Source organism: Mustela putorius, unplaced genomic scaffold, assembly GCF_011764305.1.
Source record: "Mustela putorius furo isolate JIRA1106 unplaced genomic scaffold, ASM1176430v1.1 tig00003962_pilon_pilon_pilon, whole genome shotgun sequence".
NCBI lineage: Eukaryota > Metazoa > Chordata > Mammalia > Carnivora > Mustelidae > Mustela > Mustela putorius.
The window spans coordinates 11,160,142-11,187,224 of record NW_025422106.1 but is presented as its reverse complement, the minus strand read 5'-3'; the positions used below and the strand labels follow the sequence as shown (position 1 = coordinate 11,187,224).

Here is a 27,083-nt window from a genome sequence, read left to right as displayed (position 1 = left end):
TGGCTCTATCTATCCTACCACCTGGTCTCTGTCTCTACTGGTCTCGGGCTGGGGTTGATGTGGGGAGGACCGTCTGCTGCCCCCTCCCCTCTGTACAAGGAAGGTGCGGGGGCATGTGGGGACGAAGGGTGGGAGGCTACACGTAGCGGGTGGGGGTAGTACTGGGCTGGGATCCCACTAGGAAGAAGCTCTTCCCTCTGTCCCGACCCTGCCTGCTGGTCCAGCCCACCAGTCCAGCGCCATCACCATGGAAACTAGCAGCCGACTTCCTATTGGTGGGCGGGAGAAAACAGGGAGGGGGAGGGGAGGGCTGTCTCTCCCCTGTTCGACCCCCCCCCATCCTGAGGCTCGGCCCTCCTCTGCGCCCACCATCTCGGGGCTCCTGGACTGTAGTGGACCCCTGCAGTCCCTGGAGCTGAGGCCAGGAGGGACAGAGACTATGAGGCAAGCGGCCCACCGACCCAGACCTCCTTAGGACCAGCCGACTGCCCAGCGAGCGGGAGAGCAGCAGCAGAGAGGGGCAGGAGATAAAGGACCACAGCGGACGGCTGAGGATCACCCCCGCTGCTCCTGCACACCCCAGCCAGGCTGAGGGTCGTGATGGATGGCCAGACTCGCAGACGCTGACGGACACACAATGACACCGATGCACACAGCTGCACAGCACTGAGCTGCTCAGATACAACCAGTGACAGCGTCACACGCTGCCACAGCCCTGCAACACAGACACCCACCCACACACACACACGGAGAAACAACTGGTAACTCTGAAACAGGCACAGACAGTGACACGCAGAACCACTACCCTGACACACACAGGCGGGGGCATCCGTCCTCCAAACCCATCCAGGGCAGCGCTGCCCCGGACACACCAAGCTGGAGACACACGCCAACCTTCCCCCAGGCGCTGCTGCTGGTGGCCTCTGCACACCCTCCCTGCCCCCACGGGGACACCCTCGCTCCTCCATACACCGGCGCACACACAGCCGCGAGCAAACATAGCTCGCCTACCCCTAGCTTCGCCTCTGGCAGCTCCGACTCCTGCAGCCTCCTTTGTGGGTGAGGAAGAACGGCCAACCTCGGATGGAGCCTCGGTGAAGCCAGGAGCTCGGAGAAGAGCGGGGTCTGGCCTGGCATGACCCTCGCCGGCCCCTCTGCTTGGCTGGGTGATGTCCCCCGGCCTGGGTCCTGGGGCCCCTCGGCAGGATCATGGAGCAACTGACACCCCTCCCACGGCTGGGGGACCCCAGAGCCATGGAGCCATGGGCTCTGCCCGCCTGGCAGAGCTGGACTCCGGGCCAGGGGAGCGACCCCGGAGGCAGGACCCTAAGCATTGCCGACATTCCAGCAGCTCTGCAGGGTGGAGAGCTGAAGCCTGAGGAGAGCTCCCAGCCTGAGGGAGCCCAGAGCCCCGGGGCGATGGGGGGCACTGAACCCGAAGGAACCAAAACTGGGCTGCCCGGCCTGAGGCACCAAGCAGTGAGCTCCAGACCCAGCTGCCCGAGGCGGGAGGACGAGGAGGTGGAGGCTCTTCCTAAGGTACGGGGGTGCTGGGGAGGGCTGGGGTCTACGTGGTGGGGCCTCTCATGATGCCCTCCAGCTTGGGCACTATATGCCACCCCACGGCCTGCATCTCCTCTCCTGGCCTGTCTGTCTGTGGGTCCCTCTGTGACTGTATGGCTTGCCTTCACTGGGCAGGAATCTCAGGGGCTCCATTTTTTGCCATGTCTGTCCTTCTGACTCTCTGCCTGTCTGCTGCATCTGGCCCTGCCCCTACCCCTTCCTTCTGGGGTCTCTCTCTCTGATGGTCTATGTATCCTCCGAGAGTCTCTGTCCTTGGGGGCTGGAGGATCTGGGGGGTGGGGGTGGTGAGGGTTGTGGAGGTGCGTGGTGGACTCAGAGTTCGAGGAAGCAGATTCAGAGGATGGGGCTCAGTGCTGGGCTGAGTCAGGTAGGACAAGGCTTGGGGTAGATGTGAGCAACCTCCTATAGAAGATGGAAGGACCAGGGCTTTGGGGGAAGGAAGGGGACACAGGGCCCATAAAGAACCTGGAGGGGTGGGGCTGGGAGCTCGAGATGGCATTTCCCAGGAAGAGATGGGCAAAGACGGAAAGAACTCGGGACTAGCAGAGAGGGGACCAGGGATGGAGGAGGCCAGTGTGGGCCCCCTCTGGGCCTCCTAAGCTCATCTCTGAAAGGCCTGGGACATAGGAGGAGAACCATCTCATCTCCATGTCTCCCTAGACTGCTGGCAGGCAGGATGCTTCCATATGGAGGGCTTTGGCTAGGGAGGGTGTGTTCCTGAGGTGCCATGCTCTGTCCTTCCCTGGGCCAGGGCAAGTTGAACACTGGCTGCGGGGACAGGCCTGATCTGGAGCTGCTGAGGGCCTTGGGGGAGCTGCAGCAGCGCTGTGCCATCCTTAAGGAGGAAAATCAGATGCTGGTGAGGCTTGGAAAGCAAGTCCTGAGTCCTGGTTGGAGCTGGGGGAAGGCAGACTCAGACACCCCAGCCCTCTGCCTCAGCAGCCTCCCCATCCCATAAACTCTCCCTCCAAGTGAGGGCTACCTGGAGGGGATATGATCCCAAGACCCAGAGAGAGTGAACCCCAATCTAGAGTTGCCGAGTACCCCACTGTGAGCCCAGGGGTCTAACCCAAGTCCTGGACAGTTAGGATTGGGTCCATGGGGGTGCTCCCAACATGCCCCAATTCTGGCTGACCCTTGTCAGAGGAAGAGCAGCTTCCCTGAGACAGAGGAGAAGGTGCGGAGGCTGAAGAGGAAGAATGCCGAGCTGGCGGTCATTGCCAAGCGCCTGGAGGAGAGGGCCCGGAAGCTGCAGGAGACTAACCTGAAGGTGGTGAGGCTGGGAGGCTGCTGGATGGAGGCCGGGTGACCAGGGAGAGAGGGAAGCCCGACCAGGTCTGAGAGAGTGGGTCTTAGGAGGTGTGGACTCCTAACACCCAGGAAGCAGGAATGGGGGTGGGGGGACAAGGGGTAGGAAGAGCAAATGCTGGCTGGGCTGGGAGGCCGGGTTTCTGGAGTTACGGGGAGGAAGGGAAGGGCTGGGCGGGGAGTTCCTGAAGAGGCAGGGAGCAGGTTTCTGGATTACCACGTGCTGTTGCTGGCTGCAACCTCCCGCTGAGCTCATCTCTGGGTGCAGAGCTGGTGGGGGCAGGGATGAAGACCCATGACAGTGGCAGCCCTGAATTAGCAGCATCCTTTGGGCCTCAACTAGAATGTGGAGTTAACCCTCTCAGTCCTGTCTGAGGATTTGCTGGGATGGAGTCAAGTGAGGCTAGCCTTTCCCTAAAGCCCCCAATACAGGGGGTAAGCAGGAGGCCACACTTCCAGGTTTTCATCCTAACCCTCCGTTGAGAGGAGCTGAGGAGGGGAGATGTGTCCCAATCCTCAGATGACCATTGGCCTTACCCCTCCTCTGGCCAGGTGAGTGCCCCCATGCCCCGTCCTGGGGCCAGCTTGGAGCTGTGCCAGAAGGCCCTGGCCCATCAGCGAGCCCGGGACCTCAGTGAGACAGCCAGCGCCCTGCTGGCTAAGGACAAGCAGATCGCTGCCTTGCAGCGGGAGTGCAGGGAGCTGCAGGCCAGGCTCACCCTGGTTGGCAAGGTGCGAGGCCCGGTCACCCCTTCCCCACCAGCCTTACACGGGGGCAGCCTGCCTGGCTTGTGGGATGTGGACGAGATGTTGATGAGATGCAAATGAAGCAGGAAGGTGGAAGCTGCTGGGGAGTAGGTTCCCCTGGCAACGGCCCAGGTGGGAGCGGGGAGAAGGAGCCTGAACCGAAGGGGGTGGAGCCTCGAGTCCCAGACCTGGGAATCTCTGTGCTCCAGGCTTCGGGCTGTATGCCAGCGGGTCTCGCTGTATTAATCCACACATACCTCACACTTGCGTGAAGCGATGTTCACAAGGCATTTAGCACAGTGCCGGGCACACCGTGAGTGCCCAGTAAATGAGTTACCGTGACTGCACACGGGTTCGCGGAAGCATGTGGCCGGATAAGCATGCACCTATGACCAGGCATGTACGCAGGGAAGGGTCTGCACGTTTACGCGCGTCGGAGCCTCTCCAGCAAGGTGGGGGTCGGGTTCTAGCCCCGGGCGGTCAGGGCTAGGCCTGACTCCCCTCCCTGTCCCCACCAACCCCAGGAGGGCCCCCAGTGGCTCCACGTGCGGGACTTCGACCGCCTGCTGCGCGAGTCCCAGCGGGAGGTGCTGCGGCTGCAGCGGCAGATCGCCCTGCGCAACCAGCAGGAGCCGCCCCGGCCAATCCGGCCCGCCGGCCCCGCGGCCACAGCCAGAGCAGGGGCTCCCGCCCCGGGGGCCCCGGGAGAGGTGAGCTCCGGCGCCGGGGCAAGTATGGGGGCGGGATGTAGATGGGGGGGGGGGCTCCGGGATCTCCCCCGGCACCGGCGCGCAGAGCCCAGAGGACCAGCCAGTGGCGTGCGCTCTCCGAAGGCCCGAGGGGGAGCTTTCCGGACCCCGGAGGGGAGGGTCGCCGGTACCTGCGCCGCGCCGACCCCGGCCATTCGGGGTCCGCCCTCCGCAGGCCTGCGCCCCGTCGCCCCTGTCGCGCAGTCAGTGGTACGGCCCGGCCGCAAATCCCCGGTTGCCCTGGCAGCGGCCCGGGGCCCAGCCCGCGCCGCCGCCTCCCGCCGCCGCCCTAGCGCGGGGACGCCCCCTTCAGCACCGGCCTGGTCCGCCAGGCCCGGCCCCGGCCCCCCGGGGGCGGCGGTGCATCCGCCTCGGCTCGACGTACGGGCGACCCTCCCTGGGCGCTAGGCTTCGGCAGCTGCTGTCGCGAGGGCTTGGGACCCTACTCCGGACCCCCAGAACTTAGAGGTCTGGCTCCTCTCCATCCTCTTTACTTGGGCGGCACCTAGGTTCCCCTCGTTCTGGCAAGAGGGGTGGGAGAAGGGGCACTACAGCGACCAAGGCCTCCGGGCGTGGAGCGCTTCTCGCACAGGTGTTGCCCCTCTGCCCAGCCCAGGGAGCGAGAGGCCCCTCCCTCCAGGAGCTGCCCTCCCCTGGAGTGGGCACAGAGAAACTCAGGTGCGGCGCCGCGGGCTGGGGGGAAGCTAGGGAGAGGGTCTGGCCCGGCCTACAATGCTGTAGGCAGAGCCGGGGCGCCGATGGTCTAGGATTCCTAGCTCAGGGAGCACCACATCCCTGGGGGCGCCGGGCGGTCTCCTAGCTCTCTGCCAGTCACTGAAGGACACCCAGGACGGTTATTGAGTGCAGCGCAGGGCTGCTGTTGGAAGCTAAAAAGGGAAAGCTTTGGCCTGGATAAGGGACCCATCTCCCAGGGCACACACGGGTCTCAGGATCTTGAAAGCAGTATGTCTAGAGGACGTAGGGGTGCCGCCTCTGCCCTCCCCCGTGAGCCGGAGCTGTGTGCAGGCAGCAGTCACTCTCTCTTCTGGAGCAGGGATGGCTTTGCTGACTGTGAGATGGGGTGGGAGCCTACCACACATAGGCCGGGCAGGGGGGCCGGCTGCCCTGGGGCCCTGTTCTCAGGTGCCAGCCCCCATCCCTGGGCATTTCCAGGCCACGCCCCAGGAGGATGTGGAGAACCTACCGGCTGTCCTAGGGGAGCCTGAGAGACAGCAGAGGGTGCAGCAGCTGGTAAGTCCCAGGTCAAGGGCTCGAGGCAACCAGTTGTGGGCAGGTCTGCCTTTCCACATGAGGAGCCCTTGGTTCTGACCCCACAGGAGTCAGAGCTCAGCAAGAAGCGAAAGAAATGCGAGAGTCTGGAACAGGAAGCCCGGAAAAAGCAGAGGAGATGTGAGGAGCTGGTAAGCTCCCAGGGGCCTCCCGGAGTCCAGCCAGGTGGTGGGCTCCCTCTCAGCTCTGCCTTCACCCCTCCTGTCCTTCGGGGCTCTTCTGCCCTGCCTGGCACAGGGTCCAGGTGGGGGAGGAAGGCTTTGTCTGGGAGGGCCAGGTCCTCTGTGTGGGGTGAGGAGGTGTGTGGGCACCGAGCCCCCTCCCCAAAGCTCCCCCGGTCTCTCAGGAACTGCAGCTGAGAGAAGCCCAGAACGAGAATGCCCGCCTTGTGGAGGAGAACTCTCGGCTCAGTGGGAGAGCCACGGAAAAGGAGCAGGTAGCCGCTCTGCCCATCGCCATGGGGCTTGGGCTTCTGCTGGAACCCTGGTCCCCGGGCAAGGGGGACCAGGGTTCCAGCCCTGGTCCCCTCTCCCACCACACTGGGCTCGAGTGTGAAGGGCACTGTCCCCTGGGTGAGGGAGCTGCTGGGACAAGGCTGACACACTTGGCTCCCTGCCCCTTCTCCAGGTGGAGTGGGAGAATGCAGAGCTGAAGGGCCAGCTCCTGGGGGTGACGCAGGAGAGGGACTCGGCCCTTCGCAAGAGCCAGGGCCTGCAGAGCAAGCTGGAGAGCCTGGAGCAGGTGCTGAAGGTGAGGAGGCAGCGGAAGTCGGAGGAGGGTCTCCGACCCTGGTACGAGAAGTAAATGGGACGGTCGAATGTGCCCCGTGTGGAGCACTGGGGTCTGAGGTCCAGTCCTGGTACCGCCAACCCCTTCCCTTCTTTGGCCTCGGTTTCCTTTTTAACAAAGGGTACTGAAACCCATAGGGTCTGAGGCTCTCTCATCGTAGAGCTACAGGATTAGTGGACAGGGGGCCCTGGCCTTGACCTCTTGTCTTTCAGCACATGCGGGAGGTGGCCCAGCGGAGGCAGCAGCTGGAGGTGGAGCATGAGCAGGCCCGGCTCAGCCTGCAGGAGAAGCAAGAGGAGGTCCGGAGGCTGCAGCAGGTGGGAGCAGGGGACAGGGAGGTCTGGGAGGCCGCTGGAGCCCTCAGTCGTCCACTCATCCAGTGAGCATTTACTGAACACCCACTGAGTGCCATGTTCTGTGCCAGGCACTGGGCAGCAGTGGTGGGGAAAGAACAGGTCCCAGACCAGTCAACAAATAAGCAGATGCTCGAGTGAGATGAACCTCGCCACTGACGGGCCCAGGGGGGACATGACCGGGATAGGGCCAGGGGCCACTTTAGAGAGGGCGGCAGGGAAGACCTCTAATACCTTAAGGTTGAGAAGGAGCCCACCGAAGAGTGTTCCAGGTGGGAGAATCAATGGGCAAATGTCCTGTGGCAGGAAAGAGTGTGGGGCCAGAGCAGTGTGGCTAGACTAGAACCCCAGGAATAGGCAAGAATCAGATCACTTGAGCAGCTCCACGGAGTGTAGGGGTTGGGGGAGTGGGCGAGGAGGCAGGTGGTCGGTCGGGTGTCAGGGCTGCCGCAGGTGGGCAAGGATGTCCACCTGGGCTAAAGCGCAGGCAGGGCAGGTGGAAAGGGGGAGGACTTAAAATATATTTTGGACCTAGAATTGACAAGACTCCATAGGATTCTCGTAGCGCCCCTGCTCTTTTCAGCCATTTGCTGAGTAGCCCCTGAGGGACAGGCCTGAGGAGGCAAAGGCTGAAGGGGCCACAGATGTGAGAGTTAGGGAGTACTGAGTTCTGACTTCGCTTCAGGCTAAGTTTGGCTTGTGTGTTAAAAACATACAAGTGGACGTGTCCGTAGACAGTTGGACCTACGGGTCTGGAATCTTGGGGAAGCTGGTCATGAAGATTATAGAGTCATCGACGTGGCCAGCCGTGTGACTAGATGGGACCCCTGGGGAGAGAGTGAAGACTGTGAGGGGGGGCCCAGCCCCATGCCCTGCAGCACCCTAACATTCCAAAAGGGCCAAAGACAGGGAGCAGGCGAAGGAGACTGAGAAGGAGCATCCCAAGAGGTAGGAGGTAAACCCAGAGGGTGGATGTCCCAGAAAGAGAGAAGCACTATCAGGCCTCCCTCTCCCTGACACTGTTACCTTCTGACCTAAGGTGTGGTTCTGGGGTGGGAGTTCGGTGGCCCTCAGCCTTCCCCTTCCCAGCTCCCCTCCCCCCCAACCTTTCCGCTCTTTCTTCCCTCCCTTTGCCCTTGCTGCCCCTCCTCCATCCCTCTCCCTTTATCCTGTCCCCGTTCCTCATCCTCCCCCTCCCACATTTTGCCTCCTCCTCCATGCAGGCCCAGGCAGAAGCCAAGAGGGAACATGAAGGGGCCGTGCAGCTGCTGGAGGTAGGGTCCCTGCAGGCGGCCAGCGGCAGCACCGGTGTCGGGGGGAAGGCAGGGAAGTTCAGGGAGAGCTGGAGTGGACTCTGGGAGGTGTGTGTGTGTGTGGGGGGGGGTGTGGGGTTGCAGGAAGGGCCCTTACACGCTCCAGAGCCCTGGGAACCACCCTCCACCATTGGCCTACTTTGGGCAAGGGCACAGCTGGGCAGGGGCTCTTGGGTCTGGGGCCAGCAGTCTCCCCCACTGCCACCCACCCCAGAGGCTGCCTTCACCCTGAAATATCCTTCCGTTTAGGAACTGCCCAGTCAGTCGAGGGAGCCGACCAGGTAGTGTCCACTTGGGCCCTCTCTCCCTCCCTCCCTCCCTGTCTGCACAGCGACTCGCAGGGTGAGCCATTCTAACCTGTCCTCTGTGCTTTCCTTTCCTGCCACAGTCGACCCTGGATTCCATGCAGGTACACCCCCCGCCCCCATCCTCCCCGGGCTGTCCCTTCCCCTACACCTCTCCAGGCTGGCTGAGCTATGTCTCCTTCCTCAGGTCCAAGTGGCCCCTGCTCTCATGTCCAACAGAGGAGGGTGTGACTGGTAGCAGAGACCCAAGAACGCATAGACGGGTGGGAGGGGGTCACCTCCTCGACCCAGACCTGCCACAGCGCCTGGCAGACACGAGGCCATCCCTCCTCTAAAACCTAGCCTCTCAGACCCTAAGGAAGTTCATCACCAGTCTAACCCATGCTCCTCTTGACCTTGGCCAGAGGAGAGGCGCCAAATGTTGGGATGCTTCTGAAACCTGAGAAAAATTCCTTGAGAAATGGCTCCTTCCTGCCGCAAAGATGTCCCTAGCTCCTGTGGCGGCGGGGGGGGGGGGGTTCTCTCTTAAGGGTAGGGATTTGGGTCACTGACTGTGGGAAGGTGACAAGCCGCAGAGCTGAGAAGGGACTGGCAGTGGAACGGGGAGTGGGTGCTATTCCTTTTGGCCTAGAAGCAGCTGGAAGCAGGAAGTACCACTGCCTGGAGTGGGAGGCACCCTCACTATTAAGGCAGTGGGGCCACCAGGCTGAGGGCTGGTGCCCAGGCCTAGGGCTGGGTGGATATGAGCTGAGGTCTAGTGTGGGCTCCTTCCGTGTGGACAGGGCACAGGATGGGACTGGCCGTGGGACTGGCCGCTTGGCTGGGCCTGGTAGCTTATGGGAGGTCTTGGCCCAGGTCCGGGTTCGAGAGCTGGAGGAGCAATGCCGCACCCAAACAGAGCGCTTCAGCCTCCTGGCACAGGAGCTCCAAGCTTTCCGCCTGCACCCCGGCCCCTTGGATCTACTCACCTCTGCCCTGGGCTACAGTACCCTTGGGGACCACCCCCCACCCCCCTGCTGCTGTTCCACTCCCCAGCCCTGCCGTGGGTCTGGCCCCAAAGGTAAGGTGGACCCCAGGGATATAAGTATGGAATCCCCAGGCCTGGAGCTTTTTTATAGAGCAGAGTGTTCGGAGTCAAAGAAGGCTAACAACTCACCCAGAGTCACACACCAAATTAGAGCCAGGCCTGGCTAGAACAAAGCTTTGATGGGGGAGAAATGAGCTCCTAGGCGAGGCTCTTCTGGCGTCTGGCCAGGCATTTCGGCCACTGCTCGTCTCCCCCAGCAAGACTCTGCAGTCAAGGCTTGGAGCTGGACCCTAGGAATCAGCAGCTGGTAGTATAGGCTTGCAAAGAGCTGAGCCGGGAGTCAGTCCGACTCAGGGGCCCCAGGCCCTTCTCACTTGTCAGCCCACATGATTCTGAGCATGCCACTAGACCTCTGTGGGTTCTGGTTTCCTAAGCCATAAGACAGAAAAATTCAGAGCACCTCATCAAGCTGCTGTGAGGATCATGTGAGATAATATATGTAAAGCACCACCACTTCCACGGAGTAAGTTTCCCCCAAATATTTCCCTCTTAGAGCCATGGCTATGGAGGCCTTGACCCTCCTCTCCGAGCGGCCCCACCCTTGCTCCCTAGTCCCTCCTCAGGCCACAGACCACGTGCCATCTTCTCTTTAGACCTTGATCTCCCTCCGGGCTCCCCTGGGCGCTGCACCCCAAAGTCATCTGAGCCTGTCCCCACCACTGTTACCGGGGTCCCCCGAAGGACGGCCAAGAAGGCAGAGTCCCTCTCCAACTCCTCTCGCTCCGAATCCATCCACAACAGCCCCAAGTCATGCCCCACGCCTGAGGTCAGTGCTGCAGAGGGGCTGGGGGAGAGGGGGGTGGGGGGCCCTATCCTCCTCTGGTGTCCCCAGGAGTGGGGTGGCTGCTGGCCACTGGGGGTCGCAAGTTGGGAAGTGGAGCCAGGCCCTGGGAGAGAAGGGCCTGTGGCTTCCTTGAAGGGCAAGGAGCTCAGGTGGAGGCTGCCCTGCCCTCCAGGGTCCCTGCAGGCCCTACTTAGGGGCTGCCCAGCTCCGCCCCTCCGGGGCTTAGAGAGGCCCCAGAGTACGGAGCTGGATGGAGGGAGACCCTTCGGCGCCGGGATCCGTGTAATGAGACTGTTCATGCGAGTGTCTGAGGCACAAGCAGATGGTTGTGTGGGAAAGAGCACAGGTTCTGGGATTCCCTTCCCAGCTCTGTTTTAGGCGAGTCTCTGACCTTTTCTGGGCTTTGGTTTCCTTGTCAGGATTTGGGATCTAATAAAACCTGCCTTGTAGTATTGTCATGAGAATTACATGAGAAAATAAACAGAAGAGCACTACTGCAGGGCACACATTTATTATCAAGTGCTGGATACCTTGTCCCTCTCTCTACCTCCCAAACCTCAGAAACGGTGGCCTTGGGGGGGCAAGGGTGGCAGGTCTGGAGTGGCCCAGCTGTCTGTGGTTGTGGAACCGGTAGAACCCAGCCCAGCCTCTACTGCCCCCTTGTGGGCAAGGAGGACAGTGCCGTCTTTGGCGGTATGGTTGGGGAGCCTCCCTACTCCCCGCTCAGGACCCTCCATGCAAGGACTCTTCAGCCTCTCTCTTCTTGCCTCCAGCTCTCCCCAGTTGAAGTGCTTTGCTGTGTTTTTCCCTTAAAGAGACAAACTGCCATGGATCGCCCACCCCACACGGGTGTGGCTGGATGGCTTCTGCTCAGACGGGGAAAGCAACCTTACTGGGCCCATGCAGTAGAGGCCAAAACTCAGGAGGGATCCAGGTTATTCTCACTCCTCTTTGCCAGGGCAGTGGGGCTCTGCCAGGGCCTGTGGGCCCAGGTGCTGATTCAGAAAACATCAGGGTTTATTGCTGCTGGCCTTGTCTGGCAGGTGCTCTCTATCCCTTCTTGAAGCAGTGGGTCCTCTGGCTCATCTTGGAAACCTGCCTGCATTGCCATTGGCCCTGGGTCCTGAAGACGACTGGCCCCTTCTGTTTGTCCACAGGTGGACACGGCCAGCGAGGTGGAGGAGCTGGAGGCAGACAGTGTCTCCCTGCTCCCAGCAGCATCCGAGGGCAGCCGGGGAGGAGCCAGGATCCAGGTCTTCCTAGCACGCTACAGGTGGGTGCCTCCCCCTGCTCCCCATTTCCCTAGTGTTTCGGGTGCATGGGAGGAAGGGACCAGGTGAAGAAGACAGAGGCCTCTGGAGGTAGTGGCAGTGGTACGGGGGTCCTGGTTGGACGTGTCCTCTCAGCCTAGTTGGACTGGGTGGGCACAGGAAGCACTCTCCCTGGCTCATGGTGGACCACCAAGGGACCATAAAGACCTCATACAATGGGAGAGAGGAGACGGGACACGAAGATGGATTGTAGGTCCTCTTCCTTCTCCGCACCTCCTTCAACAGCTACAACCCGTTCGAGGGCCCCAATGAAAACCCAGAGGCAGAGCTTCCTCTTACTGCTGGCGAGTACATCTACGTCTACGGCGACATGGACGAGGATGGCTTTTTTGAAGGTAGGATGGTAGCAGCGCTGTTGTGTCCGTCCCCCTGCTTTCAAGCTCTTCTTCCCAGAGACCCCTCACCCCATGCCCCAGACCCTCTCCCCAGCGTGCTCAGCCCACCAGAACTTTTCTGACTCTGCTAAAAGGCAGCCCCTGGGGAAGGGACCTAGGCAAGGGGGTAGCTGGTCTGGCCGCAGATCTGCTTCAAGCAGGGCAGGACAGGGCCTGCCGCCATCTGCATACTGGATGGCGTCACAGGGAATTCGGGCTCAATATGCTTTTGTGCTACCGGACAGGGCGGGGTGGTGCCTAACTCCAGTGACGTCAGAGTCGGGCGAGTGGCTTAGATCTGACACTGGACTCAGCCGGTGTCAGGAGGAGGAATGAGGGTCCAGAGTCCGGGAAATGGAGTTAGGAACTAGTCAGCAGGTGTCCAGGCCCAGGTGGGGCGTGGGCTACAGGGCAGCTCTCCAGGGCTCTTTGGGAGCTCAGGCAATGGAGCAGCTGCCCCGTGACTGAGACTGGACACCAGGGCAGGACCTGCCAAAGAAACGGTCTCCGGACACTTCCCAGGTGGCCCTGGCTGAGCCTGGATTGTGGCGCAGGCAGGGCAGGGGGTCTCTGGGAAGAAGAGCTTGAAACCACACACAGGGATTTAGGAAAGAAGCCAGGTCTGAATCCACAAGGCCCAAAGCTTGGGGTTTGGAAGGCTGGGGCTTCGAGCCCGCTCAGCATCCCTTCCCCGGGCCCGGAGGCTGGTCCCTGAGTAGCTGCCATGAATGATGGTGAAGAGCTGAACTCCCCAGAGATGTGCATTAACAGAAGTGGGATTAAATATTTCCCAGGAAAAAAACGCTTTTTAAAAGTGAAAAATACTCAGAGCCCATACCTTTTCTTGAAGGGGGGCAGCCAAAACACAAAATAGTAACTAACCACAAATTACTAGAATTGGAACTATTCCATCTGGGATAGACTTAAAGGCCTGGAGACAGCTGGGCCCAGGATGCCCTCTCCCCACCCCCTACCCCTGCCTCCACCCCTAACAGACTTAGCTAAGTGATGCGTTTGTCTATGCCTGGTGCCGCCTGGACCGCTGCCCGAGGTTTGAGCCTTGGGAACCGGGACCTGGCTCTGGCTGGGGCTCCAGCACCAGCCTTTCTGGGCAGTGGGTCTGCTTGGTGCGAAGCCTCCTACCTTTCCCATCCCGTTTCTTAGCGTCAGTGCTTATACTGATGTCCTCAGGCTGCCAGACCAGGTTACACGCTGGCTGGCATAAAACAACAGAAATGCTTTCTCTCACACTCCTAGAGGCCAGACATTTGAAATTAAGGTGTTGGCAGGGCCTCATGCCCTCTAGAGGCCCCGGGGAGACTCCATTCCCCATTCCCAGCTTCCGGTGGTTTCCTAACTTGTGAGCGCGTCACCCCTGTCTCTGCCTCTGCAGTTCCATTGCTGCCTTCTCTTCACTCAGTGTCTTGCTCTGTGCATCTCTTAGAAGGACACTTGTTATTTGATTTAGGACCCATCCATGTAATCTATAACAATCTCTCCTCAAGGTGCTGAACTTAATTACATCTACAAAGATGTTTTTCCCTTATAAGGTCACAGCCACAGGCTCTAGGGATTAGGATGTGGACATGTCTGGGGGAGGTCACCAGTCGACCCTCTCCAAGCGCTTACAGTATCTAAGTCATTGGAAGGCACTGTTGTTTCTTCAAGTTTCCTTACGTTCTCTCATTCCTAGCATGAGCAGAGAGTGAGGAGGCTGGGGAAACTCACTGGCTCTCCTGATGCTCAGACCCATTTTCCTCTTCCACACCCTCTTCCTTAAGCTCAGGCCCCTACTTCCCCTTCCTCCAAATAAGGCCCAGCAGCCCCCAGCCTGTCTGTTCCCTGGGAACCCTCTCCCTTCTCCCGAATTAGCTGTGACCTGACACGCTGCGTGCCCAGTTTCCTCCTTCCTGGGCATCCCTCTGTTGTCACGTGTTCAGGGGAACATGCAGAAGGTAACAGAACCTATCTTGGGTCACTGCCTGGACTGGCCGCCAGTCATGCTCCTAGGCCCCCAGCTTGAGGTGGGTCCTCATCTCTTCTAGGACCCGCAGGGGAATCTTCTCTAGCACTCAGGTCTTTTGTCCCTAGAATTGCTTCCGTTGCCCTGACCAGGTGGTGCTTCAAGGAGTTCAGTTTTCCACGAAGGGAAGTTGAAGGGTGCCCCGTCCACGACTCCTTCGGCCTTTGTAGTAGAAACGTTTTCGAACGCCCTGAAAGTTGAAAGAATGATATGGTGAACACCTGTATCCTCACCACCTAGATTCAACGGTTGTTAACATTTTGTCATATTTGCTTTCTCCATCCGTAGATTAAAAAAGAGAAATGAGGTAAAAGCAAGTTGCAGACATGGTGACCATTTGCCTAGCCACGGTTCAGCGCACATCTCAGAAAAGGGACCTTCTCTGACAACTTAGCACCGCCTAGGCTCTTGTTAGAAATGCAGACTCGGGGCGCCTGGGTGGCTCAGTGGGTTGAGCCGCTGCCTTCGGCTCAGGTCATGATCTCAGGGTCCTGGGATCGAGCTCCGCATCGGGCTCTCTGCTCGGCAGGGAGCCTGCTTCCCCCTCTCTCTCTGCCTGCCTCTCTGCCTACTTGTGATCTCTCTCTGTCAAATAAATAAATAAAATCTTTAAAAAAAAAAAAAAAAAAAAAAAAAAAAAAGAAATGCAGACTTACAGCCCTGCCCAGACCTAACTAAGTCAGAATCTGCATTTTAACAAATCTCTAGGCAATTCCGATGCGCATGAAAATTTAAGAAGCGCTGTCCTCTCTCACGGGGCTGTTATCGCTCCTGGGAATATTAGCAAAAACTCCCTACTGTTGACTGTTCTTGTCTTTTAAAAAGTGCTCACAGATAAATGTTGATTTGAGTCAAATGCTTAAGATCATGCACTAACCGAAGCTAAGATGCATTTATTGGACTGGTTTTTCTCTACCTCCTCTCTGTCTTCCCCTTCCCTGCCCTCCCTCTGCCAGGGGAGCTCATGGATGGCCGAAGGGGCCTGGTCCCTTCCAATTTTGTAGAGCGTGTGTCCGACGATGACCTCCTGACCTCCCTCCCTCCGGAGCTGGCCGATCTGTCCCACAGCTCAGGCCCCGAACTCAGTTTCCTGAGCGGAGGAGGGGGTGGCGGCAGTAGCGGGGGCCAGAGCAGTGGGGGCCGCAGCCAGCCCCGACCTGAGGACGAGGCTGCAGGGGACGAGCTCAGTCTGAGCCCCCAGCCTGAGGGCCTGGGTGGGCCCCCTGCTGTGCCTTACCCCCGCAGCCTGGTGGTACTCAGGCAGCTTGCCCACAGTGTGGTGCTGGCCTGGGAGCCACCTCCTGAGCGCCTGGAGCTACGGGGCTACCATATCTGCGTGAATGGGGAGCTGCATCAGGCCCTGGGGCCAGGGGTGCCCCCCAAGGCTGTGCTTGAGAACCTGGACCTGCGGGCCGGGCCCCTCCATGTTTCTGTGCAGGCCCTGACCAGCCAGGGCAGCTCTGACCCTCTGCGCTGTTGCTTGGTGGTGGGTACCCAAGCCAGGGTGGGACCTAGCCAGCTGCGGGTCCACCGATTGACGGCCACGTCTGCCGAGATCACCTGGGTACCCGGCAACAGCAACTTGGCCCATGCCGTCTACCTCAATGGGGAGGAGTGTCCCCCTGCGCGCCCCAGCACCTACTGGGCCACCTTCTGCCATCTGCGGCCTGGGACCCTCTATCAGGCCCGAGTAGAGGCTCAACTCCCACCTCGAGAGTCCCGGGGACCAGGCTGGGAGAGGCCAGAGCAGCGGGCCGCCACCTTGCAGTTTACCACGCTCCCGGCAGGTAGGCAGCCTGGGGCTCCGACTTGGACTTGGACTGTCTGGAGCACCCAGAAGGCGGGGCTGTGGGCGTAATGGGGGGGGGTGCCAACTAGGCTGCTATCTCGAGGTGAGTGCCCGCATCGCTGGGTCTTGTGCCCTCCTCCTTCCAGGCCCACCCGATGCCCCCCTGGATGTGCAGATTGAGCCGGGACCCTCCCCTGGCATCGTGGTCATCAGCTGGCTCCCAGTAACCATCGATGCTGTCGGCACCTCCAACGGTGTTCGGGTCACAGGCTATGCCATCTATGCCGATGGACAGAAGGTACGGCCTGGGGACTCTGCCTCCCTGTGCCCTGGGAATAGGATGGGGGCCTCTCCTTGCTGCACTCAGAGGCTGAGTCTCCCCAGCCTGGCACACAGCTGCCCTGCCCCTGGCAGGTGGGCGCCACGGAGCCAGCAGATTGGTTGAGGGCCCGGGCTTAGGTAGCAGGTGACTATAATTCAAAAAGCATGCCACCAACAGGGCCCTGTGGCCAGGGGTGGTGTTAAGTGAGAGGAGACGCACCAAGGCTACCGGGCAATGCCTGGCAGGACGCCAATGGCCACTGCTGCCCTCGTGTCCTGACATGTGGCCCTTGTGGCCTCCATCCCCCAGCTACGTCCCCTCTACCCTGCAGATCATGGAGGTGGCCTCACCCACGGCGGGCAGCGTGTTGGTGGAGCTGTCCCAGCTGCAGCTGCTGCAGGTGTGCAGCAAGGTGACTGTGCGCACCATGTCACCCCACGGCGAGTCCGCCGACTCCATTCCAGCTCCTGTCCCCCCGGCCCTGGTGGCTGCCTGCCTGCCAGTCACCGTCTCCTGCCCCTCACCGCGGCCAGGCTCCGAGGCCAGACTACCCCTTGCTCCAGCCTCCCCCGGGCCTGGAGACCCCAGCTCACCCCTCCGGCGCCCTGACTCGTGTGGAACTCGTGAGCCCCCTGGGGGCCCCCCTGCCAGAGAGACACCAAAAGGATCCCACGAGGAGGAGCCCATAGTATCTTGCTCTCAGGTACCATGCTGGGGGAGGGGGGAGCAAGGGGAGGCTGGGAGAAAAGCCTAGGTCTTGGGCCCTTTCTCAGTGCGTGCCATTCCAGAAGGAGGCTGCAGCAGCTGTGTTGGGTGCCTCAGAGGATGGGAGGGCCAGCGAGCCAACGGGGGGTGCGAGAGCTCCTGACCCTGCAGCTTTGCCACTGGCCAAGGAAGACGCTCTCCGGGCACCCTGCTCCAGCCAGGGAGCACTGGCCCAGCAGGTGACCTGTGCTGAGGCCTGCCTTGGAGGAGACACAGGATCTGGGCCGAGGCCTAGGGCTGAGGTACGGGGTTGGGGACACTCTGGGCCATCTCAGAATTGGAGCCTGCCTCCCTGCCTCTGCCAGCCCAAATCTGGGGGATCCTCTTCATTTATTTTCTGCTCTGGTCTACGCTCCAAGTTTGCTGCTTTTTCACTTCGTGTTCCCAGATGTCTCTTCCTTTTGGCTACTATCCTTCTTCTCACCACACCTCCCTGCCCCCACCCTGTGCACACCTCCCATTTGGGACATGACCCCCTCCCCCTCTGCCAAGGGACCCCCGTCATTCTGGCTGGGGCCGACCCTTCCAGAGCCCCCTGGGCCTCCTCACACCCTTCCCTCTCCCCTTCTTTGTCTCCCCTCTCGCAGAGGGAGGATGCAGCAGAGCTCGGGGGCCGTCTGGTGAACTCCCTTGTGGACCACGGTCGCAACTCAGATCTCTCAGACATTCAAGAAGAAGAGGAGGAAGAGGAGGAAGAGGAGCTGGGTTCTACGACTTGTTCTTTCCAGAAGCAGGTTGTTGGCCACAGCATCAGGGAGAATGGGGCCAAGGTAATGGGGGGAGGAGGGGCTGGTGGGCCCTAGACCTCGGGTTCCGGGGCCTCTCATCACCCCCGTGCCAGCAGCTGCTCCAGCCACCACTGAGTGCCAGCAACATTCTAGGTGTGTGGCCTGGGCCCTGTCCCGTGCAGCTGATAGGAAGTTGCTCAGGACTGGCCTCTGCCTTCCTGGGAAGAAAGAGGATGAGGAGCTCTCTTCTGCCCCTTCTCCTGCTCACCACATGCAGAGCCCCAGCCATCTGAGATCCCTGCTGGGAGCTTCCAGGGAGGGCTGGGGAGGCCTCTCTGCTGTTACAGGAGCAGTCTGCTCCCCGTCCCTCTGTCCCTCCGGGCCCCAGCATCCAGGCAGCCTGTTGCTTGGGTGTGTTCCCCAGTTCCTCCTCTGGCTGTGCTCTGGCTGTGCTGTGGGGCTTCGGGCCAGTCCCCTCTCTGGTCTTTCCCCTTGATGGAAGCTGAGGGAGGGCTATGGGGTTCCCTGCAACCCCTGCCCTCATTGGAGGACAAAGGTCACAGCTCTCTCCTCTTCCCATGAACCTCTCTTCCCTGCTGCCCTTCCCCCACCCCAGCCCCAGTCCCAGCCTGAGCCCTTCTGTGAGACTGACAGCGACGAGGAGATCTTGGAGCAGATCCTGGAGCTGCCCCTCCAGCAGTTCTGCAGCAAGAAGCTTTTTAGCATCCCCGAGGAGGAGGAAGAGGAGGACGAGGAAGATGAGGAGGAGGACGAGGAAGACGAGGAAAGGCCAGGGACAGGCTGTTCTTCCCGAAACCCGGGCCCACCTGAGCCGGCAGCACTGGGGCTGAGCTGTGATAGCAGTCAGCCTCGAGGACCCGGCCCGTGTCCCTTGTCACCAGAGCCCTGCAGGGCTGGGGACCGCCTGGAAGATGTGCCTGGACTAGTGGGCGGAACCAGCCGGAGGCGAGGAAGTGGCTCCCCCGAGAAGCCCCCAAACCGCAGGCGGTCCCCAGATCCCCGTGAACACTGCAGCCGACTTCTCAGCAATGGGCCCCAGGCCTCTGGACGACCAGGCCCCACACGGGAGAGGGGCAGCCCCACTGTGGGCGAGGGGACCAAGGGTGTGCCAGATACTGGTGGGAGAGGGCGGCCGCCCCCTTCCCGGAGGTGCTCCCGTGGCCGGGCCCCAGAATCTAGCCTGGCCAGCTGCCTCTCCACCAGGTGCTTGGAAATCAGCATCGAATATGATTCTGAGGACGAGCAGGAAGCAGGCAGTGGGGGCGTCAGCATCACCAGCTCCTGCTCCCTCGGAGATGGGGAGGCCTGGGGCACAGCCCCCACGGGAAGGTCCAGGGGGCCTCTGAAGGCTAATTCGGGCCCCAACCCCTACTCACGCCTTTTGGTCTGGGAGAAGGGGGAGCCAGAGCGGAGAGGCCGCAGTGCGACTGGCAGAGCTAAGGAGCCGCCGTCCCGGGTCCGTGCCCACTCCCCACCCTGGCAGCCCCCTGCCTGCTGCCGCCTGGTGGCTCTGCTTGCTGCCCACCAGCCGCTCCCATTCCACGCTGCCGCCTCCATCCGCAGAGGTGGGGCTGGGCCTCTGGGCTCCCTCCCCTTCCTCCTCCCACCTACATTCCACTGCTTTGCTGCTTCTGCTGACCGGAACTGGGACGCACAATATTCTGGGACCGCTAGTCACCAATTGCCGCCAGCCAGCCCCCCACCGCCTGTGGGCAGGGTGGCCCTTTTCTCTGCTTAGCTATGTCTTCTGGACACTGACCCTGAGAAGGGGCTCGTCTCTCTCACGCTCCTCCACCAGCTCCCAGAGCTGACCTTAGTCCCCTCTAACTGCACTCATCTGCTGGGCTGGCTGGAGCCAGGGTCTCCCCTCCCGCCTTCCTCCCACCACTGGGGTGTCCGAAGTCTCCGCAAGACTGGCCAAGGCTCCAGGAGAGGAATGTTGTGCCCCCGCTCGGCTGTGCTGCTTGTGCTACGGGGCAGAGCTGGGGAGCGTCCGCGGGGGCCTGCCCCTGCTGCACTGCCCATCTGTGGGCCAGTGGCTCACTTCTGCTGTCTGTTGCCCTCTCTTTGCAGGCAACAGAGACTGGGGAGCCCAGAGGGCAGGATGGCTCTGGGCGGAGGGGCCCCCTACGGAGAGGGGTCCAGGCCCCCAGGGCATGCACCACTGAGTTGGGTGAGCACCTGATGGGAGCCGGGCTGGGCTGAGAGGACCTCTCCTAACCCGACCCTTTGGCCAGAGCTTATGGTCATTTCTGTCTCCACAGCCCCTTTGAGGAGCCCCCCAGAGGAAGCGATGGTTTACCAGGACCTGCCTGTCAGGGTCTTCGTGGCTCTGTTTGACTATGACCCTGTGTCAATGTCACCCAACCCCGATGCTGGGGAAGAGGAGCTCCCCTTCAGGGAGGGCCAGATCCTGAAGGTGACTGACTTACTGTGGGCCCCCGGTTCTCTCTCCTCTCCTGTCCTGGAGGTGTCCTAGCCTGTGTGGGTGAGAACACAGCTTCCAGAGCCAATTGATGACTCTGCTGCTTGTAGCTGTGCAACCTTGGGTAGATGAACCAGCCTCTCTGGGCCTCGGTTTCCTCATTGGTAAAATAGGGATAATGGTCACGTCTGCCTCACAGAGGCGGCCGAGGGTCAGGTTCAGGTTCAGTACATGCAGAGGACGTCAGCTGCCCGGCACACAGCACAGGCTAATAACCGCTGCTGTTAGCGGTACAGTTTCTGCTGGGTCTCCAGATATTTATTGAAGGCTTTTTGCCGTTGCTCTGAGGTTACAGAGACCTAGTCAGGGGTGGGCTGGGGGAACGGATGTGTAGGCAGTGAGTGACGAGCATGTGAAAAGGGCCATCTTCTCTCATTCCTCTGATCCTTATTCTTAGTTCTTTCCCCGTTTCCCAGTTCACAGCCCGCACAAGGGAGAGCGTTCTGCAATCCTGATTGGGATGCTGCAGAGCTCAGGGCCTGGGCCCCAGGGAGCAAGCTGCCCTGGCCTCCTGAGACAACTGGTCTCTCCTTCAGGTGTTTGGGGACAAGGATGCCGATGGCTTCTACCGCGGTGAGGGTGACGGCCGCATGGGCTACGTCCCCTGCAACATGGTGGCCGAGGTGGCTGTGGACAGCCCCGTGGAGAGACAGCAGCTGTTCCAGCGTGGTTATTTGTCCCTGGATGTTCTCTCTGAAGGCTCAGGTATGACCTGCGGCTGTCCCGTACCTACCTCCCCTACCCACTCCCCCACCTCCAACTCAGCCCCTCCTGAGCAATTTGTATGTCCAGGGTGGCCGGGAGCCTCATCCATGCAGAGTCCAGCAGAGCCTGCAGCCTTGCAGAGACTGAGGCCAGTGTGGCCCCAGCAGCAGGCTTGCCGTGTGGAGCAGGGGTCTGCTGCAGAGGGGCTGGGCCACGTAGTTCAGATGCTGGAGCTTAGGAATGGGAGAGGAATGCCCTTCAGAGACTTGAGCATGAGAAGCCAGGCACAGATCAAAGAGGAGATTCCAGAGTCACTATCCTATTCCCCCTCCCCTGCCTCAGTTTCTTTCTTATATAATACTTGCTTTTCTGGATCAGGGAATGGTCCCTTTGTCTACGCTACGGCCCGCACAGCTGGGCCTCCCCCCAAGCCTCGCCGCTCCAAGAAAGGTGGGTGAGACCCCCTTCTTCGTCGGGGCCTGTGGGGATGAGTGGGGGTGGGGGGCACTGCTGGGCTCTCTGGGGAGACACAGGCGGCGTTTTGAGCCGGTAAAAGGAATTAGGGCAGACCTTCATCCACATCCATTCCCTCCACTGGGGGTCTCCCTTTTAATGGGAGCAGGGAGCGGTCTGCTGGGACCTCTGCTCCAGATCGCACCCGACTGCAAATTCTATTTGGCCTGGAGCAAGTCACTTACCTTTCCTGGGTATTAGTTCACTACCAGACCCAAAGGGCTTGGCTCCGCTCTCAGAACATTTGTGTGATGCTGGACACACTGCCTGCCCCGGTCCATCCCCAGCCTGGGATGATGAGGGCAGCAAGGGGCAGGGCTCACTCGCATGTTCTCCCCACAGCTGAGGTGGACAGCGCTGCCCAACCCTGTGCAGGTGAGGGGCTGGTCCTGTGCTGGGGACACTGGGAAAGATGTGGGGCTGGGTGGTGCTTCCGGGCTCCTGCCAGGGGCTGCAGCTAGTGGAGAGGTGGTGAATAGGGAGTCAGCAGGCCTCCAGTATGGGGAGGGCGGTATGGTATAGGGGGCAGTCCAGAGAGAGTCCCTAGGCCTCTCCCCCTTTCCCTCTGCAGGCCACATCCAGCACGTCTCCTCTGCCAGCCTGAAATCTCCCCGAACCATGGTGGCTGCCTTTGACTACAACCCCCGGGAGAGCTCCCCCAACATGGACGTGGAGGTGAGGACCCACAGAGGGAGGCCAGCCAGGGGGGTGGTGGCAGCACCTGCTCAGGGCTCACACCTCCTCTTGGGCTCTCCACAGGCAGAGCTGCCTTTCCAGGCTGGGGACATCATCACTGTGTTCGGGGACATGGACGATGATGGTTTCTACTATGTAAGAACATTGGGATATGCCCCTCACCCGCCCTTTCAGGGAGGGCTTCCTAGAGCTAAGGAAGGGGATGAGCTAGGGTTCCTGAAGAAAGCCCAGAGGAATGGGCTGAGTCACTGCCCATGACAATGATATTGGTCTCATGTTGTTTCCCCAGGGGCTCCGGGGCCAAGGGGGTGGGCCTGAGGTCTCTTTCCTGGGCTCAAGTCTCACCAGCATCTCCTCCCCAGGGGGAACTCAATGGACAGAGGGGCCTGGTTCCATCCAACTTCCTGGAGGGCCCTGGGCCTGAGGCGAGCAGCTCTGACAGGGAGCCTGGGACACCCCAGGCTGAGAGCCAGGTCAGTGAGGAGCTGGGCTCCCAGCTCAGCAGTTGGGGCTGTACCCTGCCAGAGTGGTGGGGTGGGGGGACCAGGACAGTGTCATGGGAGGGGAGAGATGAGCACTGTGCCCAGGCTGAAACCGCCATGGAGAGCCCAGCCAGGGCCAGCTCCCTCCCAGTATGTGCCCCTCTCCGCAGAGGAATGATGGCTGTGACCCTGACCCCTGGCCCATCTGACCCAGCTGCCCACACCCCCTTGCTGATGTAGGTGAGGGGACCTCATGGAAAAGGACCCCTGGCCCCCACACCTCTAGCTAGTCATAGCCTGGGTTTCAGGGAACTTCCCACCCTGTCGGGTCTGTCTCCCTCCCAGGTGCCTTTTAAAGACAATTGCCCAGCAGGGCCCAGCATCCCAGGTCCTTGTTCCTAGAGCCTCCTTCTCCTTGCAGTGGGGGAATACAGTTACGCTCCAGTATCACAAGGCAGGGAGTGGGGGAGGAGGCCAGGCCCCAGCACTCCCATCTCCAGGATTTCCAAAGGCAGAGGCTGTGCAGAGTTCCAGTTCGTGAGAGCTGGGTGATCTGGTGCCTGGGCAGGGAGCATGTGGGTCAGTCCGTAACCCATCTCCTCTCTTTGTTCCCTGTTCTTCAGAGAACGAGGAGGAGACGAGTCCAGTGCTAGATGGAGATAGATATAGAGAGAGAGCAACGTGTAAGTGGGGGGCTGGCCCCCTCTGTTCCTGTGAGTCCCTGCCCCTTACATCACCATCATCAGATAGCGCTCCTCTGTCTTCCTTACTGGAGCCAACCTGGCTCTTCTCTCTCCCAGGGGATGCTCGAGGGAGATCTTGCCTCGAGCCAGTTCTGGGTGTAGGATCATCGTCCCCTGCCCCTGCCTTTACTCCGGGCAGTGCCAGCTGTTACAGGAATACATGTCATTTTAGCATTCCCTGCCCCGTGTTAGTGGACCGCTCGTGTTCTATAGCTCCTGCAGCTATAGAAGATTGTGTCCGAGCCATATCGTGACTCCTCAGTATATTATGATACCATATGACTATGGTCTTATAATATTGTGATTATTATTGGTGACCGAGGCATGATACAGCAATGTCACCAGTAATAATAGTCTCTCTGCCCTTGTCCTCTGCATCATGTCCTGTTGGGGAGTCAGATGCATGATTTTACTTCTAATTCTCAATTTTCTCTGTTGGAGGGAATAAAAGGCGGGGAGGGGGGGGTGCTTAAACAAAATCCATAGATAACCCCAAACCATTCATCTCTGGGGTTCAGAGACCCAGTTCAGTTGTTTCCCCAGCAACTCCTCCCTCCTGGGATGTTACAGGAGGAGCCCTGGGAAGGAGTGGGAAGAACCCGGGGCTCTCTGGTTGGCTACCAGTCCCGGCTGGTTAGCAGTAGACGCTTAGACTTCTAGGTGCCAAGAGACCTCTTTGGGGGAAGGCCCTGCCACATCATCAGAGCTCTGGGTGGAGTGGCCCCAGGCTGGGCAACCAGCTCCCCTGCCTCTGGCCTGGGCTCCAGTGGCTGGCTCTGGCAAGTAGGGGGTGCGGTTTGAGGAAGGGGAGTGGGGGGCAGGGCTGGGGAACACATGGGCTGGCCAAGACACAGGAGGTCACAGTAGGGATGTGGGAATGGGGAGCAGAGATAGGGAGGCATCCTGGTGGCCGTCCTATTTACTCACCCTGTCCTTTAGACCCCTAATGGCACGATCCGGGTGGGCCTGGAGCAAGGGGAGCCCATCGCGGTTGCCAGTGGAGTTCGGAGGAGCTTCATAAGGGAGAAATGCTAACAGAAGCGGCATGGCAACCTCCGGAGCTCGTGAGGGGCCCTGAGTGATGCCCTCTGGCCCAGGCTCCCTGCAGCCTTCTCAGAGACCATTTAAAGAACAGTTCTCATCTCTCCCTCAGGGAGTGGGCACTGCCTCCACTCCCTGACGGAGCCAGGGGTCCGCCTCTGCTGTCTGTGAGGCGGCACAAGAACTGCCTTCCACGGGGCAGGTGGCTGTCCCTAAGTGGTCCTGGTCCTTGCTCCCTTTGCTGCGAGGGGCTGATGTGGGGGAACTGGGGACACTCATCCCAAGGGGCAGGTCCAAGGACTCCGGAGCTCTGTCAGCCCAGTACCCTATAGAGATGACCCAGAGAAGGGGAAAGCCTTGCCCAGGTTCTGGAAGCAGATCTGGACCTTGTCCCTTCTGACTCCCAGCTCAGCGCTCCCTCAGCGCTCCTAGCCTCACACGCATTGGCCTCTTTGAGCTCTGTTGCGGGGCAAGGGTGGGGTGGTGAGGGCTGTGTTTCTTGACCATAGTCTGTGATGCAGAGGGCTGCAAGCACTCGGTTGGGACAGGGAGTCAGGCCCTGACTTTGCCCCTTTTCTCTCGTTTTCCAGGACTGGGCCCACTCAACTCAAGGGCCCCCGGTGCCCAGAGGCTGGCCCTGGGCCCCTGGCCCTGGCAGCTTCCCCATGGTTCAACTTGGGGGTGCACAGGGCACAAGCGAGAAGGTGTGGGGTCTCCTCTCCAAGGGAAAGCAGCTCCTGAGGAAACTGGGCTCTGGGAAGAAGGAGTGATGCTGTGGCCCAGCCTGCAGGCAGAAGCAGCACCTGGGGCCCCCAGATCACTGGGAGGGTAGGGCCCTGGACGCCCGTTCTTCTGAGTTGACACTGTGGCACTTGGACGGCAATCAGAGACTCGGTGAAGGTCAGAGCTGGTTCTCAAGGATGCGTCCTCTGGATGCAGGAGGGGAAACTGAGCCGCGGAACGAGGAAGAAACTTGGTCAAGGTGGCGGAGCACCTCAGTCACAACCAGGACCTGTGACTCCCAGTCCGCCCACTTCAGCCTAGTTTCCCGCCAAGTTCTGCTAGTCCCTTCTTTGGTCCTCCCCCCTCTTGATGGCTCTGGCTATCCTGTTAAGTCTTCCTCCCCCTGAAGGCAAGTTTGCACTGGATTCCCCAGAGCCCCTCCTCCCAGGGGGCCGGCGGGGCAGAACCCTGTATATATGTACATACTCAGTGCCTCGGTCCAGCCTCGTCCACGTCGCTTCTACCGCACAGGCCCAGGAAGGAGAAAGGCCATGCCAAAGCGGGCCTTCCCCCGCTCCATAGTGCTCCACCCCTCCTCCCTGCCACCTGACCTCCTGGCCCCTGTGTGCCCCACCCCCCCCCAAAGACCTGGGGGCCAGCGGGGCAGAAGGCAGGAGTTGGGTTTGCCTTATTTTGCTCATCGGATTCAATTTCTCTTTTGCATCATTCTCCTCTGGTCCCTGTCAGAGTCTGGGGGCTAGGGAAGAGGACAGATTTATGCAGGTGTTTTCATACATCCCCTGTTCAGAGCGGGGTAGACAGCTCCCCACCCTGACCCTCACCAACCCCTCTAACCCTGTGGCCGGGTGAGTGTCTCTGCATGTTTCCTTCACTGTGGTGGGAGATCGTTCGACTGAACCCCCACCCTCTGCCTCCGTCTCCAGGGGTGTGGAATGGTGGGGGCATTTGTTTAAAAAAACATTTTATTATAATAAAGTCTATTTTCACAAAACCCATGCTGGGCTCTACCTGGGACAAAGGACACCTGGAGAGGAGGGTCATGCTGAGCTTTGGACTTGACCTTAGAACCCAGAAGTTACTCCTGAGGACGACTGGGGTAAAACCAACCAATACCAAGATGACCAAGCTGTGCTTGGGTTTCTTTTCTGAAGAAGATGGTTTGGCGGCCTCCAGAGTCCCTGGTGGCTGGGGCAGGGTCCTGGCAGGAGGCAGAGATCCAGCCAGGGGATGGTGAAACCCAAGAGAAGGCTCAGGTCCCAGGGCAGTCCACTGATCAAACCCCGCCATGCTGACTTTCCTGTGCCAAATGCATAGCCACGATAGATGGATGAAAAACCAACCAGATAAGCGAGCCAACCATAGAGTTCCACCTGAAAGTCGGGGGGGGGCACTTTTAATAGACCAGAACAGCAGGAGTCCAGAGAGGACAGGCTATGTATGGGAGACCTGCAAAGGAGGGTGTGTGCAGGAGACCTGCACATCGTTCCATGCCTAGAGGAGATGCAGACCCAGCCCAGAACCCCCCATCCCACCCTGGTGCTGCTGACGGCTTGAGGAGTCCACATTCCAGGTGGGGAGCAACTAGGTTTGATGGGCTGTTGCACGTTCTTCCTCCCCAGGGGTGCAGGGGCAAAGGTGAGGGTGTCTGCCCTTAGCTAGAAGGGTGGGAGGGGTGGTGTGGGTCAGAGACCACGTGGTGCTCTGGGCGTTGACAGCAGGAAGCATCACTGCCCAGGGTGAGGAGCTCCCCAAGTGTGGCACCTTGGGTCCCGCCCCTCTCTCCCCCAAAACCCTCCCCCTCACCAGCAGCCTCACCTACCCTGCCTGGGAGGGACTCTCAACTCTGAAGGCCGGGACACCACTGAGACACAACAAACAATTGGGACCATGTGAACAACGTTGAGTCTTCTGACCTATGAATGAAGTGCATCTCTCTATTCTTTAGGTCTTCAAGTTCTCTCAGGAATGTTTTGTTTGTAAGTCTTGCACATCTTCTGATTTATCCCTAATTA

At 60.2% G+C, this 27,083-nt stretch overlaps 1 protein-coding gene across 11 annotated transcripts; it reads left to right on the top strand.

Moving 5' to 3' along the window:
• The first annotated feature begins 327 nt into the window (after positions 1-327).
• TSPOAP1 (TSPO associated protein 1) lies at positions 328-26,062 on the top strand. Of its 11 annotated transcripts, none has more exons than XR_001178616.2 (32): positions 328-1,539; positions 2,336-2,443; positions 2,729-2,857; positions 3,445-3,624; positions 4,164-4,349; positions 5,562-5,639; positions 5,726-5,809; positions 6,025-6,114; positions 6,306-6,428; positions 6,680-6,784; positions 8,044-8,094; positions 8,522-8,542; positions 9,294-9,498; positions 10,119-10,291; positions 11,467-11,582; positions 11,866-11,975; positions 14,994-15,824; positions 15,973-16,124; positions 16,480-16,851; positions 16,937-17,155; positions 17,501-17,683; positions 18,258-19,118; positions 19,736-19,835; positions 19,927-20,081; positions 20,684-20,852; positions 21,231-21,302; positions 21,708-21,740; positions 21,937-22,040; positions 22,125-22,196; positions 22,424-22,534; positions 23,167-23,256; positions 24,918-25,039. XR_001178616.2 is itself a non-coding variant. In XM_013053660.2 (32 exons), exons 1-31 carry the CDS (start codon positions 1,210-1,212, stop codon positions 23,194-23,196), a joined length of 5,553 nt encoding a protein of 1,850 aa, XP_012909114.1. In that variant the 5' UTR covers positions 328-1,209; the 3' UTR covers positions 23,197-23,226; positions 24,918-25,056. The 11 variants fall into 11 exon arrangements, 10 of the variants coding, with proteins under 10 accessions (XP_012909114.1, XP_012909111.1, XP_012909115.1 ...); XM_013053660.2 differs by having other exon boundaries at positions 23,167-23,226; positions 24,918-25,056; XM_013053657.2 differs by lacking the exon at positions 23,167-23,256 and having other exon boundaries at positions 2,729-2,854; positions 24,918-26,062.
• The last annotated feature ends 1,021 nt before the right edge of the window (positions 26,063-27,083 follow it).

Excerpts from the sequence above, each read along its gene's own strand:
- TSPOAP1 (XM_004747306.3), top strand. The coding sequence starts at position 1,210 with ATGGAGCAACTGACACCCCTCCCACGGCTGGGGGACCCCAGAGCCATG. Across the intron at positions 2,858-3,444 it reads AGGAGACTAACCTGAAGGTG|GTGAGTGCCCCCATGCCCCG; the intron begins GTGAGGCTGGGA and ends TCCTCTGGCCAG. Across the intron at positions 11,976-14,993 it reads CGAGGATGGCTTTTTTGAAG|GGGAGCTCATGGATGGCCGA; the intron begins GTAGGATGGTAG and ends TCCCTCTGCCAG.